At 37.9% G+C, this 13,834-nt stretch overlaps 1 protein-coding gene across 1 annotated transcript in view; it reads right to left on the reverse strand.

The window, feature by feature from the left end:
- Positions 1-4,411: 4,411 nt before the first annotated feature.
- PCDH9 (protocadherin 9) overlaps positions 4,412-13,834 on the reverse strand; it is a 182,141-nt gene continuing 172,718 nt past the window's right edge. Inside the window, exon 3 of the mRNA XM_056328865.1 lies at positions 4,412-5,869. Coding sequence (XP_056184840.1) covers positions 5,849-5,869 — 21 coding nt within the window. The 3' untranslated portion in view covers positions 4,412-5,848. The remainder of the gene's footprint in view (positions 5,870-13,834) is intronic.

The following is a 13,834-nucleotide window of genomic DNA, read 5'->3' on the forward strand; positions in this document are numbered from 1 at the left end:
TGCTATTGTGGGAGGCATTCACACTGTCTAACTTTAGTCAACTAATTTAGGGCTCTGAATCACCCTCTAGGAGTGGCTACCTCACAGAATATGACTATATATGGAATAGAAAAATTTAAACTTAGATGTTCTAATATGTACTTTCTTCAAATACCCAAAGTAGCTTGGCCTAGGTGGTGTTAATATTCTGCTGTATAAAACACTGCCTGTCAACAGTAAGAGAAGTTACAAAGTGTTCGGGTTGCAGATGTATTTTCACTAGCTCAGTACCTCCTTTCATTTTCTCTCACACTGATTTAACACAGTAAGCACACTACTCGTAGGAAATCATAAAAGAAAAAAGAAAAGATTAAATGAATATGATATTTACCCATGGAATTTGCTAAAACATTAGTAGAATTTAAAGAGCACATGGCTGCTCAATAAATTGCAGCATTCAGCCAAGGAGGCTGCAGCTGTAAGACAGTACATGAGTCCCATGCCTAACCACATCTTGACCTTTCTTCTAAGACTGTCAACAAAGGTGTCAATTAGGGCAACAATTAGAGCAACACATTTTGTGTTGTGCTAGACACACTGTTACCAAGGGGACAAAGATCATACATTTTGCTTAACACTGGATTCCTGATTGGCTCAACACAGATCTTCCACTGACAACTACTTTGGTAAGTCTCAAGGTGAGAAACAGGTAAGTGCACCACTGACATACTTTTCTTTTGATCTTTTGGGACACAGAAAAGCTTATACTGTAAATGTCTGAATGATTTCCTGGTTCATCGTTGGTTTTGTTTAGTTTATCATCTCTCTTACACAACTTAAGTGATCTAAGCATTTACGAAGTTCCTTTTATATCAGGATTTAACATTAGAACTGTTTGTTTCCCCGTATCACACTAATTATGTCAGCCATAAATTATGCATCCTAATTCATCATATTGAAAGCTTCATCATATTCAAGACTAGCTTCTGAAAGCCTCCCCTTAGCCATGCCATAATAAAAGGCTTGATCAACACATGTATCAACTATCAATGCATTTAATTAAAGAATGGTAAATGTGATAAGGTAATGAAGGACAGAAAAAAAGGAAGTATTTTTTTTCTGTCTCAGTTGGAAAATGAATGCATTTTGTATTCATTAGACAAAACTTACAGAGGTAAGATGAAAACAATATGTAGTTGAATGTGGACTGTCCACAGCATAAAAAGGCAGTGTGCTGTGTACTAATGGTAGGAAAAAGAATATGGAATTACATCAGGGGTCCTCAAACTACGGCCCATGGGCTGGATACGACCCCCCAGGGTCCTCAACACCCCCGCCACCCCCACCCCACCCCCCCCCGCAGGGGTTGGGGGGGGAAGCCAAGCAGCCGCAGATGACTGCCTGCCACTTCATCCGCGCGCCGGCCCCCTGGTTAAAAAGTTTGAGGACCCCTGGATTATATTATAACATTAAGCTTTATCTTGGAGTTCCATTAATAGGAGATATGTTGATGATCTCTCAGACAATAAATATGGAGACCACAAATCTATTTTAGGTGTAGAGGAAAACGTTTAGTTAACATAGGTATACAAAGAATGATTTTGAAAGAAATAAGGCATTTCTATCCATGGTTCTTTACATTTATAAAAAAATGTACATATAGCAATTACTAATAATCCCTATGTATCCGAAGTTTAATTAAAATGAGTAGTACTGCTTTTACTCCACACAACATTGTTTTGCCTTCCTAATTAGATATGCTTTCCACCACAGTGATATGTAGGAACTGACAATCTAGGGAGAACCACAAGGGTATGGAAAGATGCAAGATCTGTCCAAGCAGGTTTTAAGTACAAGAAGTATTTTAAATTGAATCTGTATAAAGGCATACAGGCTGACAGTCATGATAGGGCTACTTGGATTTACCAGTTCCTGGGACGTGGGAAGAACTTACATAACACCCTGTTTTAAACCACATTTCTCAGTTAATGTTATGGACAAACTTCAAACATTTGGCTAAAATTTACAAGGCAGTTCAGAGACATCTGCATGCAAATTAACTACTGCTTCATTAAAATTCTTCTTTTACAGTTAGCCACATAATTAAAATGTTTCTTTACCAGTCATCTCATTTGCAAATTAAGTACTATGGCATTTTTTTTCTCCTTTTCCTAAGAAAATATATATTGTCCAATAGCATGCTATGACGTAACATTGACACTATTATCAATACCTCTGCCTGTACTCTACATCTTTAAATTACTCTCCTAAAATAAGCCTGCGACAAAAAATTCCAGCACCTTTAATATACACATACTTCTGAAGTTATCAAAAAGAAGTTAATTGAACCAATAGATTTTTACATTTTTAGGAAAATGACAGTACAAACTTTACTACTTTGCTATTGTGGGTTCCATTTTTCCCCACCTCCTCCTGTAGCCCTAACTTACTATTGCATGAGTGGCACTATGTTGTATCTGCTCAATGGAATATGAAATGGAACCTAAAAGTTAAAGGCCAATCTGATTCGCTGTTCAAAATCAGTGATATGTGAAATAAAACAAAAACGAGATGAACAATGAAAAACAAATTAGAGAGTGAAGCTATGACAGTTACCATTGCTATTAAATGAAAAGGCATTTAACTTCTATGGAGTTACACACTGAAGACTTGCCTTTAAGATACTATTCACAGAGCAACATCCCTTTTACAAAACTACATAGACAAATACAAGATTAAGTCTTCATACTAGAATATCTTGAATTTTAATGATGCTCTTGTTAGATATGCCTTTACAATGAATGATCAGTAAGACCTTGGGAATATATCATAAGAATTGAAATGCTATTTAGTTTTGATAGGAAAGATTAAATATTTTCACTGATTCAGCCCTACGTTCCATATCAATTAGGAAAATTAAAATGAAGCACTCTGACAGTTATGCTATCACAAGGCAATCCAGTCTAGGAGTGGACAACATTCACATCTGCTGATGTACACGTTTCTAACAATACACTAATATACTTTAAAATAATACTTAGTATGGATGAATACGATATGCACAACTTATGCATAGGCAAGACCTACATATCTTGTGAAATCTCTGGATTTTAGTCCAAAGACACAGAAGTTTCTTTTAATAAGATTCAGCCAGAAGAGTATTTTGTTCTCTAACAGATAAATGGCATGATATTTTGTACATTACCTGCCAAATTCCTGATTTGACAGATTCTCCATTTCTAAAAGTAGAATCGGTATTAAAAAAAAATACTTGAAGTTAATGTAATAATTAATGTATCTGTCTACCTAGCTTTAGTGTTTTCAGCTGTTTCCTTCTGGGAACCATATACAATTCTGCTCTGAGAGTTTTGACTAGGTAGTTTGAGGATCACAGTTTGTCTTACATAGACAAATATAATTAAAAGTGTCAGGAAAAAAAAATCAATGTCTTTGAAAAATAGAGTGCCATCCAAAAAAAAAAAGTGAAATCACAAGTGATTTGAGAATGTTCATAGAAAAAAGCCTTTCAACTACATCTTTGTCACATTTGGATGAATTCTGAGTTCCACTGAAGAAAAAAAAAAAGTTCCTATTGATTTTTACTGATACATTTTTTTACCTTAGAGTGAATTTGTAAATCCTGAATAGAATAATTGCATATGTTTATGTCTCTATGATTGTAAATATGTTGTAAATCCTCAGTAAGGGCAGCAAAAATACATTGTGCCAGTTCTTGATTAAGTGCAGGATAGCCGAGTAAGGATCTTACACAGAAACTTTTTTGTAGCTGTGAAACTTGGGGGGCAGGGAGCAGGGGGAAGGCAGCTAAAATTCAGCACCTTTTGTGCCTCATAATTCTATTACTTTGCCTAGGCTAAAGAAAAAAAATCATAATGATTTTAGGGTTTATATGAACCTGAAATGCAGTGGTACTAAAAATGCCACCCAAGCCTGCTCCCAATATTTAGAGAAACTCCCATGACCTGAAGCTGGTAGGTTTTTTTTCCACAGATTTAAGGTTATGAAAAAGGACCTTCCAAACAAACAGGTATGTTAGCCAATATAACCCTTCACAGCTTATTCCCTCTGTGTTGCTTCACTTATTATCTTGTACATTAAAATAATAACCATTGATACTACCCCCTAAAAAGAAGTCATTACTGGGAACTAACAGGATGGAGGGAGGGAAGGTATTAAAACATTTAATTTTAAAAATGCAGCATCTGTTATGGATTCTGATATGCTACTAAAGTCTGGGGAACACAGGCGGGTGCACAGCCTTTTAAGGAAAGGAGAGAAACAAGCAGCCTGCCTGAAAAGCACTGATAAATTTTCTTCTGGTTCACATTAATTTTTATATAGGTTCTAGAGAAAAATGAAAGAACAAAAAAAAAAAAATCCTGTTAAAAAAGGTGCCGATTCTGCATTGGAGTATTATCAGAAATGGATTTATTTCAGACAGTGTTTTAATGCTTATTTATTGATACATTTTATCATGGTGGGTTTACATGAATATTGGTGGGCTACAGGCTTCATTTATTGAGTGACAGTCTCCTAGAGATATTGAAAAGTGTTCTGTGATATCCCAAATGGCAATGCACCATTAAAAAGGCATGTATTTATCTCTTAATACTATCCAAATACACACACATTTCAAGAGATATATTAACCCACAGCAAATGCAAAGCATGGATATTTTCAGTATAAAGCCAGCAGCAGGCACAGTATTCTCACTGCTTTCCATATGCATTGTTTCTGCAAAACTCAGCCTTCAATCACTTGACATCAAGTCATCTTAGCTTTAGCTGGCAAAGTGTAAAGACTAACGTTTTATTAAGTTGCTACTTATTTTGCAAATATATTGTGAAAAGCATTCAGCTTTGATTTTTTTACTGCAGTGAGCTCATATTTTTGGTATACATTTTTCTCCCCTCAAAATTAGCTAAATGGCACACAGTACAGTTTCTGTTCTTATATTTGATGCAAAAGTGTCATTAACATACCATGTTCACTAACAGGTGTGACTGCAATTTATATTCTATCCCTGTAACTTTCTTACATTGCACAAGCGCTGTGGTATTTTAGAACCTTCCAAAATTCAGTGAATAGCACCAAGTCTTCTTCCTATTCTTCCTTCTGATAAGAAACTCTATTTGCATTTTTGATTATACTATATTATACTGATAATTTTTGTGTTGCTTTACATGAAAAAACAGGTCACAGTGGCAAGTTTTACTGTTACTGTCTTATAATTCAGCATCCTATATTTGACTATATCAAAACAGCTTGCTCAAGGAAAAGGGATGTATATAGTATATATACTCATATACACACAGATATGTATGTGTGCATAACTAATTATGTATGTATGTATAATTGGTCCACAGATAGCCATAGATTATATTCCATATTTTGCCTTCAAATCTTACTACGCTCTGGCAAGAGTTGTAGAGAGGTTACTAGCATTTTCACAGGCTCATTCAGAAAAGAAAGACTTGATACCTGTTGTCAACTTCCCTTCCACCCAAAATAGTTTGGTTAAGGTTGGGTGAACTACAGTATGGAAAATACTGTATTTCCTTCAGATAAAACTTTGGCAATATCGCAAGAAGTTCTAGTTGTCCTTACAGTTCCTTTACCAAGCACGTAGAGTCTGAGTTGCAGGTGACTGATCACATTTCCACCAATATGTTCAGGATCTCTTTTAGTGTCCATTCTGAATTCAAGGCAGTGGCATGCATCTGTGCAAGGTATCCCAAGCAGTCTGAGGAGCCTTCCTTTGTGCAAGCAATCTTCTGTGTGAAGAAAGGTGGTGGAGTCTGTTGCACACTGTAGGCAGTCAGGATTGATGAAGCAGACATAGACTCTCTCAGGGAGAGGATTGGGAACACTTGAGAGAAAGAGAGAGAGATACCAGGAAATAAGCAGGCCTAGGGGATGTCAGGACATATAAAGCCTCAAAATAAGTTTGCCTTTCCTCTTTTCCACAAGAACTTTGGGGATTCCAAACCTTAAAATATCTTGGTTCATATCAGATTTTGAGAGAAAGTCTGGAAAAATAAAAGCTGCCTAGACCTTACCACTAGTTTCTTTTTTTCCCCTTATTTTCACACAGCCTGTTTAGACTGATTATATTGCTGTTTTTAAGATTATCACCAAGGCAGTGTTAAGATCTGCTATGTTAAAAGCTTGCCCCCATCTTAACTTTGTGCGTGTCTGCCCAACATGCTGAATGAATTAACTACTTGTTTCATCTTCTGTCCTTAATTTCCATATTTGTAGTCACAAAAAGCATAGTTGTGTCTCAAAGACTTAGCTTTATTTTGAAGGTATCAGGCCCTTAACCTTGTTAGAGTAACTGAATAAATGTGGCAAGAACAATGTTCCTCTCAAGAGACTAACAGTTTCCACCTCAGTCAGAGACTAAAGTCATTTTGGGATAGGATGCAAAATGAAGCAAAACTTTTCTCAAAGATGATAAAAGGCATATATATTGTCAATTTTCATTACAGCAAAAAAGTTAACAGCAGGGTGCTTCAAGGCACCATACAAGGACCAGGTGTTCAAAATGTATTAATTAATGTGAAAAAAAAGAGTGAACAGCAATATGGCAAAATTTGCAGATAACACACAAAGAATTTTGTTAACCAAGTCTGAAGAAGATGGGAAACTTCAGAGGTAACTGACCAAGCTACATGGATGGGCCATCTTAATAGAGGTGAAAATCATCTATTTAAATGCAGATTGGTGAAAAAAAACAAGCCATGTAACAAATCATTCGCTTTACCACAGATCTCAATTAAGAGTGCAACTTAGGAAAAACACCTGGGCCTCACTACAGCCAGCTCAATAAAGAGCCCAGCTCGATGTGCAGCTGCAGTCAAAAAAGCAAGTAAAATGTTAAGATGCATAAGAAATGAGTTGGGGAATAAGAAAGAAAATATAATATCATTATATGAATCAATAATTTTCCTTCCTCTGGAATAGTATGGAGTACTGGTCACCCCATCACAAAAATGATACTACTGCATTAGAAGGTATTCAGAAAAGAACGACTGCAATAATTAGGCATATAGAGAAGCCTTCATATGAAAAGACTGAAAAAAAATTGGAATTGTTAACCTTAGAAAAAAAGATGAATAAAGAGGGATATGATGAAAGTATAAAAATGGTAAGTGGTGAAGAGAAAATAGATCAGGAGCTTCTGTAGTCCTGCATCCCATAATTCAAGAACAAAAGGACACTAAGTGAAAGTGAAAAGCAGCAGCTCCAAATCTGATAAAAGGACATGCTTTTTAATGCAGCGCATAATTAGATTACGGAACTCAATGCCACAGGATGTCACTGATGTCAAGACCTTACCAAGATTCAAAGAAGGACTCAGCACTTACAGCTCTTGATATTCTTGGGAATCTTACATAGACTAACGGTTACAATGTTTTGGAAGAGAGGTAACGTGCCATGTTTCGTGATTTAAACTACAGTACTTTTAAAAATAATTTGGAGAAAAGTTTCCTGGATGTCGACTCTTCCATCTCTAGCTATTTGATTATTTTGTTCTTTGCTTTGCTTGTGTTGTTTGCATTTTCTCTTGAGACATCTGGGCAGTTTGGAGGGAGACTGTGTAATAATCACTATTTTGATCCATTTACTATTATCCTAGTACCACCCTAGTGTCTTAGTATTTCCTACAAAATCCTGGTGTATTAGGACTTTGGTCTTCCCTTTTGCAGAATAATTGTTCTACGCTCTACTGTACTCCACCCCACTCTATTCCAGTTAGCGGACTGGATTTGTCACCTATTGTCAATTAGTATAACCATTACCGTAAGCTATATAGCACTGTGCATGTGTTTGCAGCAATTGTGAAATTTCTAGATGCAGAACCAATTTTTTGCTGTGGCAGCTATACCAATTGATTCCATGTGTCCCAATTGTCTTCAAGCCCTACCTTAACCTCCAGCTATGCTATTGACATCTTGCTTCACATCCTGCAGCTGGAAGACACATGCAATGTCTCCAAACAAGAGACACTTTGCTTCTTATGCTTCATATTCTCAACAGTTCCCTTAACACATTTTTTTTCTCCTTTGTGCCTGTCTTGCTGCTTACAGAGATAAGGTATTCTTCTTTACCCTTTTGTTCTTACACTATTTTCAAATTCATTAGCTTTTCTTTCTCTAGTTCTTTCCTATATGAAGACTTTCAGTAAATAATGATAGGCACAAGCATAAAAGAGCTTTTCCTCAAATCAGATCTGTTAACTGAAAACTGAATCAAAAAAAAAAAAAGAGTATGAGCGATACTTGGTAAAGCAGGATCATTGATTTTGAACAGTATTCTCAAATAATTCTTCCTCCCACTGTTATTATTTCATTACATTCACAAAGCTGGGGGGTGGGAGGGTGGAGCAGGGGCACGGGGCGAGAAAACCTTTAAGTATTGTAAGTATCTGTTAGAGGTTTTGGAGGAAAACAGTAGTAATCTGTTTATTATTATTGGTATTATACTAAAAGCCAACTTAATTATATAGCATTAAAACCGCCTACCATTTTCAAAGATTCAGATTCAACCAACTTGTCAGAGACCTCATTCAAAAAAAGCTATCAAACTACATAGCAGGGAGATAAACCATACTAGCACCTTTATAGAGGTTCAATTAACTGCTACTATTGCTTTCATCTGACACCTATGCAGCACAAAACCTGGTAAGTTCTGTGGTAACTAGGGTAACTAGGAAGCAAATGAAGCTATTGGGGGTGGGGGCACATAGAGCAGCTGTGTTTGGAGGGTCAGCTGTGTGAACACAATGCTGGAGGGCTGTAACTACCTTGAAGAGAAGTTGAATCCAGAGGGTGTTCACAAAATGGACACTGCAGAGAGACTGCAAAGATACTTGACCTGGGGAAAACACTTGAGCAAAGACAGGGAGCCCCAGCTGAGCTAAGCTGTGATTATCTGCTACAAAGAAAAATGTGTTCTGCTTTGTCTCCTCTCCTTCCCCACAACTTCCATCACTGTAGGTTTTCAAGATGCAACTGGACATATGTAGGGTGCTACATAATCTCATCAAGGCTTCCTTTTCCACAAAAGGTTGGATCAGATGATCTTCTGAGGTCCCTTCCAACCTGGGCTGTTCTATGGTTCTACAAACTGCCTCTGCTTTGATAGTGTTTATTTTTCTCAACTTTCAGATGCATGCCTCACTAACAAGACATGGTCCTATGATTATTTATTCCTTTTTTCCAGGAAAAAATAATAAACTAGCATTAAAAAATTATGTTCTACCTTTCCCACCTTCAGCTGGTACATCCTCCACAATGTTACAAAGCACCATGTGGATTACAAATTTGCATCAGTGCTGTCTTTTGAGACATCCACCTAGCAACGGTTTAGGTATAAACCATACGGTTTAGGTATGTCTGAGGGTTTGCAGTTAGTCTGCAAGACTGGTTCTAGGCTGAATTCAGACCACAGGACATGCACTGACCACACTCTGGCATAAATCTGCTGTTGTAGCACAAAGTTCAATAGCAAAAGAGGAGGAGCTGGTTAGCAACAACAAGGAATTTAATTGAAAAGCCTGGAAGAAATGGATCATCTGTTACATAAAATAATAAAAAGTATGAATACTGTTGGTCTTACAGGAATATGAGAAGTGTTTCCAGCCTGTGAGTATTTACAAACATGAGCTCAAGATAAATGGTATGTGTATTGTTCTCAATCTTTTAAATTTTTATTAAGACTTAATTCTCATTGATAACAATTCCACAATCATGAAACACTGAAATACGTTTAATTTGAAAGCCATCTGCTGGGTAAAGAGCGTATTGTATTTTTTCTTAATAAGTACTACACAAATGAAAATAATATACCTTAATGCTGCATAAATACTGCATTTCCAGCCACATTTTGGCCATTTTATTTTTACTAACAACTACTTAGTTTCAAGTTAGCTTCTTCCTTGGTATTTCATACTGTGAAAGAAGTAGAAGAACATCTCATCAGGAAGAGCATATTTAGCTAAATGATCACTATTTTGCAAGAAAAAATTTCACCTAGATGATCGTGCTATCTTTTTAACTCCACTAGCCTACCTTTTCAAGTCCTCTGTTCTAAATCTTGTCATCAGTTAAAAACCATGGCCTGAAGTCAAATATTATTTTCATATGAAAAATCTACACAATTACTGAAAACTATACCAACTAATTTGCTTTCTCTTTCTTAGCAAAGAAGCATAAATGTCAGCCAACTATTAAAATAAAAGATAAAATATTTTGTTGCAGTTATGCACAATTAGGTTTCCCACAATAACATTACATCATTCATGTTACACAAATGCATGCTATCTTCTTGTTTTGCATTTTAAATCTAAACAACATTTTGTGCTTTTTTTTCTATACCTCATATTGGCTATGTGTTATTTTGATATACATTGTGCCAGGTATAGACAAATAAATACACTTCTCTTACCATTAAAAAAATCTTGTCATATTAGAAGTTCAGATCCCATTAGATTAGGTAGAAATGTACATGGAATGAAATAGAGATGGGATAGAATTTTAGCATCTCAGCTGAAGAAAGGCCACGCTGTTTTGGTTGGTGTCGCTGTATACTTCAGAATGAGTTTTGGAAAAAGCACCAGTGAGAAGTGTTATCACTTCTGTTTCCATTATGGCAAATGTCTTTTCAAAACAGAAAAGCGAATTCATTCCTATTTTCAATGACAAGAAAGTCAATGTGCAGAACGTTACAAGACCCCACTCAGCACTTCTAAAATCTGAACCTTCCAAAACTGGAAATGTCACTTACCCAATTGTAAGTTAGGCTTCAGTACCAAAGGTGAAAGGGATGCTCCTGACTGTACTGAAACAAAGGCTATTGCTATTGCTGTTGCAACTATACGCAATTATATTCAATTACATGCAGAACTCTCTCATTTGCTTGTAGCTTTCTCTACACATTGTTTGGGATTTGGCATACACCATGCTTTACGCTCAATCCAGAAGTGATTTCTTTTTTTTCTCCTCAGTACAGAAGATTGAACTATGCTTAATGGTTCTGAATTGGTTTTCCTAAGGCTTAAAAGCTCCTTTTTGTAAGACATTTCAATCAGGAATGGTGTGACTGGAAGACATCAATGGAAAAGGACAGCATATTTATTTTGTAGTTTTCATCAGGACATAAGCCACATTTCCATGACAATGGTGAAGCAATTGGAAAAGCTTAACCATAAATATTAGGTCTAAACAAAACATAATTAATACTTAAGTATACTTATAAGTGTAACTTATACTTACAATAAATATATGGTTTATGTATTAACTCTTTTTAATCCTAAAGTAAACCACAGGGTCCCAGCAATAGCAAAGATAATAACAAATTCTCTGTTTCTACTGTCCCGGCATAAATGTAACTCTGGGTATTACTGCACAGAGTATGTTCTGTTACTATTTCCTTTGTCTACATTTACTGTCCGATATGGAATGAACATTAAAATGTAGGTAATATCAGAATTTTAATGGCTTCCACAAAACTACTCACATCTCAAAATCAGCCTCTACTCAGGACTCCAAAGTGTCCAAGGGCCCAGTTGTGCAACCCTTATCCATATAATAAATCCCCTGATACTTGCTACTTAGATGTGTAAGGTGTTTGTAGGATGAAGCTTGAAATCGTAATTTTGTTCTTAGTCAGTAGTTAGTTAACCAGGAAGGTAAATATTCTAAGTTTTAAAGTTTTTTCTTCCAAAAGATCTCAAAGCAGAAAGCAGCTGGTTATCTTGCCAGAAGAGGATGTAAGTGGACCCCATTATCACAAGAGGTTTCTGTGCTTCTCAGCATAACCCTTGTGGCACTTAACACCTTCTTTGCATCAGCCTTTAATAGTAACACTAGTTGTTCTTCAGGTACCCAGCCCCCTGAGCTGGAAGACTGGGACAGGGGGCAGAACAAAGTCCCCATAATCCAAGGGGAAATGGTTAGTAACCTGCTACACCACTTAGATACTCACAATATGACGCCAGGTGTTGAGGGAGCTTGTGGAATATCTCACCAAGCCACTTTCCATCATTTATCAACAGTCCTGGCTACCTGGGGAGGTCCTAGTTGACTGGAGGTTAGCAAATGTGAGGCCCATCTACAAGAAGAGATGGAAGGAGGATCCAGAGAACTACAGGCCTGTCAGCCTTATCTCGATGCCAGGGAATACTATGGAGCAGGCCATCTTTGGTGCTATCACATGGCACGTACAGGACAACCAAGTGATCAGGCCCAGCCAGCATGCGTTTACAAAAGGCAGGTCCTGCTTGGCTAACCTGATCTCTTTCTACGGCAAGGTGACCCACCTAGTGGATGAGGGAAAGGCTGTGGATGTTGTCTACCTGGACCTCAATAAAGCCTTTGACACTGTCTCCCACAGCATCCTCCTGGACAAAATGGATATTTGCTGCTCACGGTTTGGATGGGTGTATGACTTCCCAAGTAAAAAACTGGCTGGATGGCAGAGCCCAAAGAGTGGCAGTGAATGGTGTTAAATCCAGTTGGCGGATGGTCACGAGTGGTGTTCCCCAGGGCTCAGTACTGGGACCAGTCCTCTTTAACATCTTAATGATCTGGACGAGGGGATCAAGTGCACCCCCATCAAGTTTGCAGATGGCATGAAGTTGGGCAGGGGTACTGATATTCTGGAGGGCAGGAAGGCTCTGCAGAGGGATCTGGACAGGCTGGATCAATGGGCTAAGGCCGGTTATATGAGGTTCAACAAGGAGAAGTGCCAGGTCCTGCACTTGGGACACAGCAACCCCATACAACGCTACAGTCTTAGGGAAAACTGGCTGGAAAGCTGCCTGGCAGAACAGGACCTGGGGGGCGCTGGTCCACAGCTGGCTAAACACGAGCCATTAGTATGCCCAGCTGGCCAAGAAGGCCAATAGCATCCTGGCTTGTATCAGAAATAGTGTGGCCAGCAGGACAAAGTGACTGTCCCTCTACACTGGGCACTGGTGAGGCTGGACTTTGAATCCTGTGTTCAGTTTTGGGCCCCTCACTACAAGAAAGACATTCAGGTGCAGGAGTGTGTCCAGAGAAGGGCCGTGAAGCTGGTGAAGTACCTAAAGACCAAGTCTTATGAGGAGCTGCTGAGGGAACTGGGGTTGTTTAGCCTGGAAAAGAGGAGACTCAGGGAAGATCTTCTTCCTCTCTACAGCCACCTGAATGGAGGTTGTAGCGAGGTGGGTGTTGGTCTCTTTTCCCAAGGAACAAGTGATAGGATTAGAGGAGACAGCCACAAGTTGCACCAGGGAAGGTTTAGATTGGATAGTAAGAAAAAAATCTTCACTGGAAGGGTTGTCAAGCATTGGAACAGGCTGCTCAGGGAAGTGGTGAAGTCACTATCCCTGGAGATATTTAAAGATGGGTAGATGTGGCACTTTGGGACATAGTTTAGTGGTGGACTCGGCAGTGCTAGGTTAATGGCTGGAGGACTTGATGATCTCAAAGGTCTTTCCCAACTTAAAACAATTCTATGGGTCTATGATTCTATGAACTCCTGACATGGGATGAAGGAGTAGAGATGGGGAAAGGGCTCGAACACGTTACAGTCTGAGTTTTTCAACATCTGGATGATGAAGTAAGGTGCATTTAGGCTATAGGTATGCTGTCCTCTACCCAAGCTCATAAAGAACTGAGATGCACCATCACATAATCATAAATTCTCCAAAGGAACGGGTCTGCTACAATTGTAGTTACTTGCATAAAATTACTTCATTTTCACTAGTCATTAAATTCTGCAATGCCCAAGTGGCAAGATTTAATAGCTAACACAGGCTGCAATTGCAACATAGTATGTCAAAAGC

This window comes from Falco biarmicus, chromosome 2 (genome assembly GCF_023638135.1).
Source record: "Falco biarmicus isolate bFalBia1 chromosome 2, bFalBia1.pri, whole genome shotgun sequence".
NCBI classification, from domain to species: domain Eukaryota; kingdom Metazoa; phylum Chordata; class Aves; order Falconiformes; family Falconidae; genus Falco; species Falco biarmicus.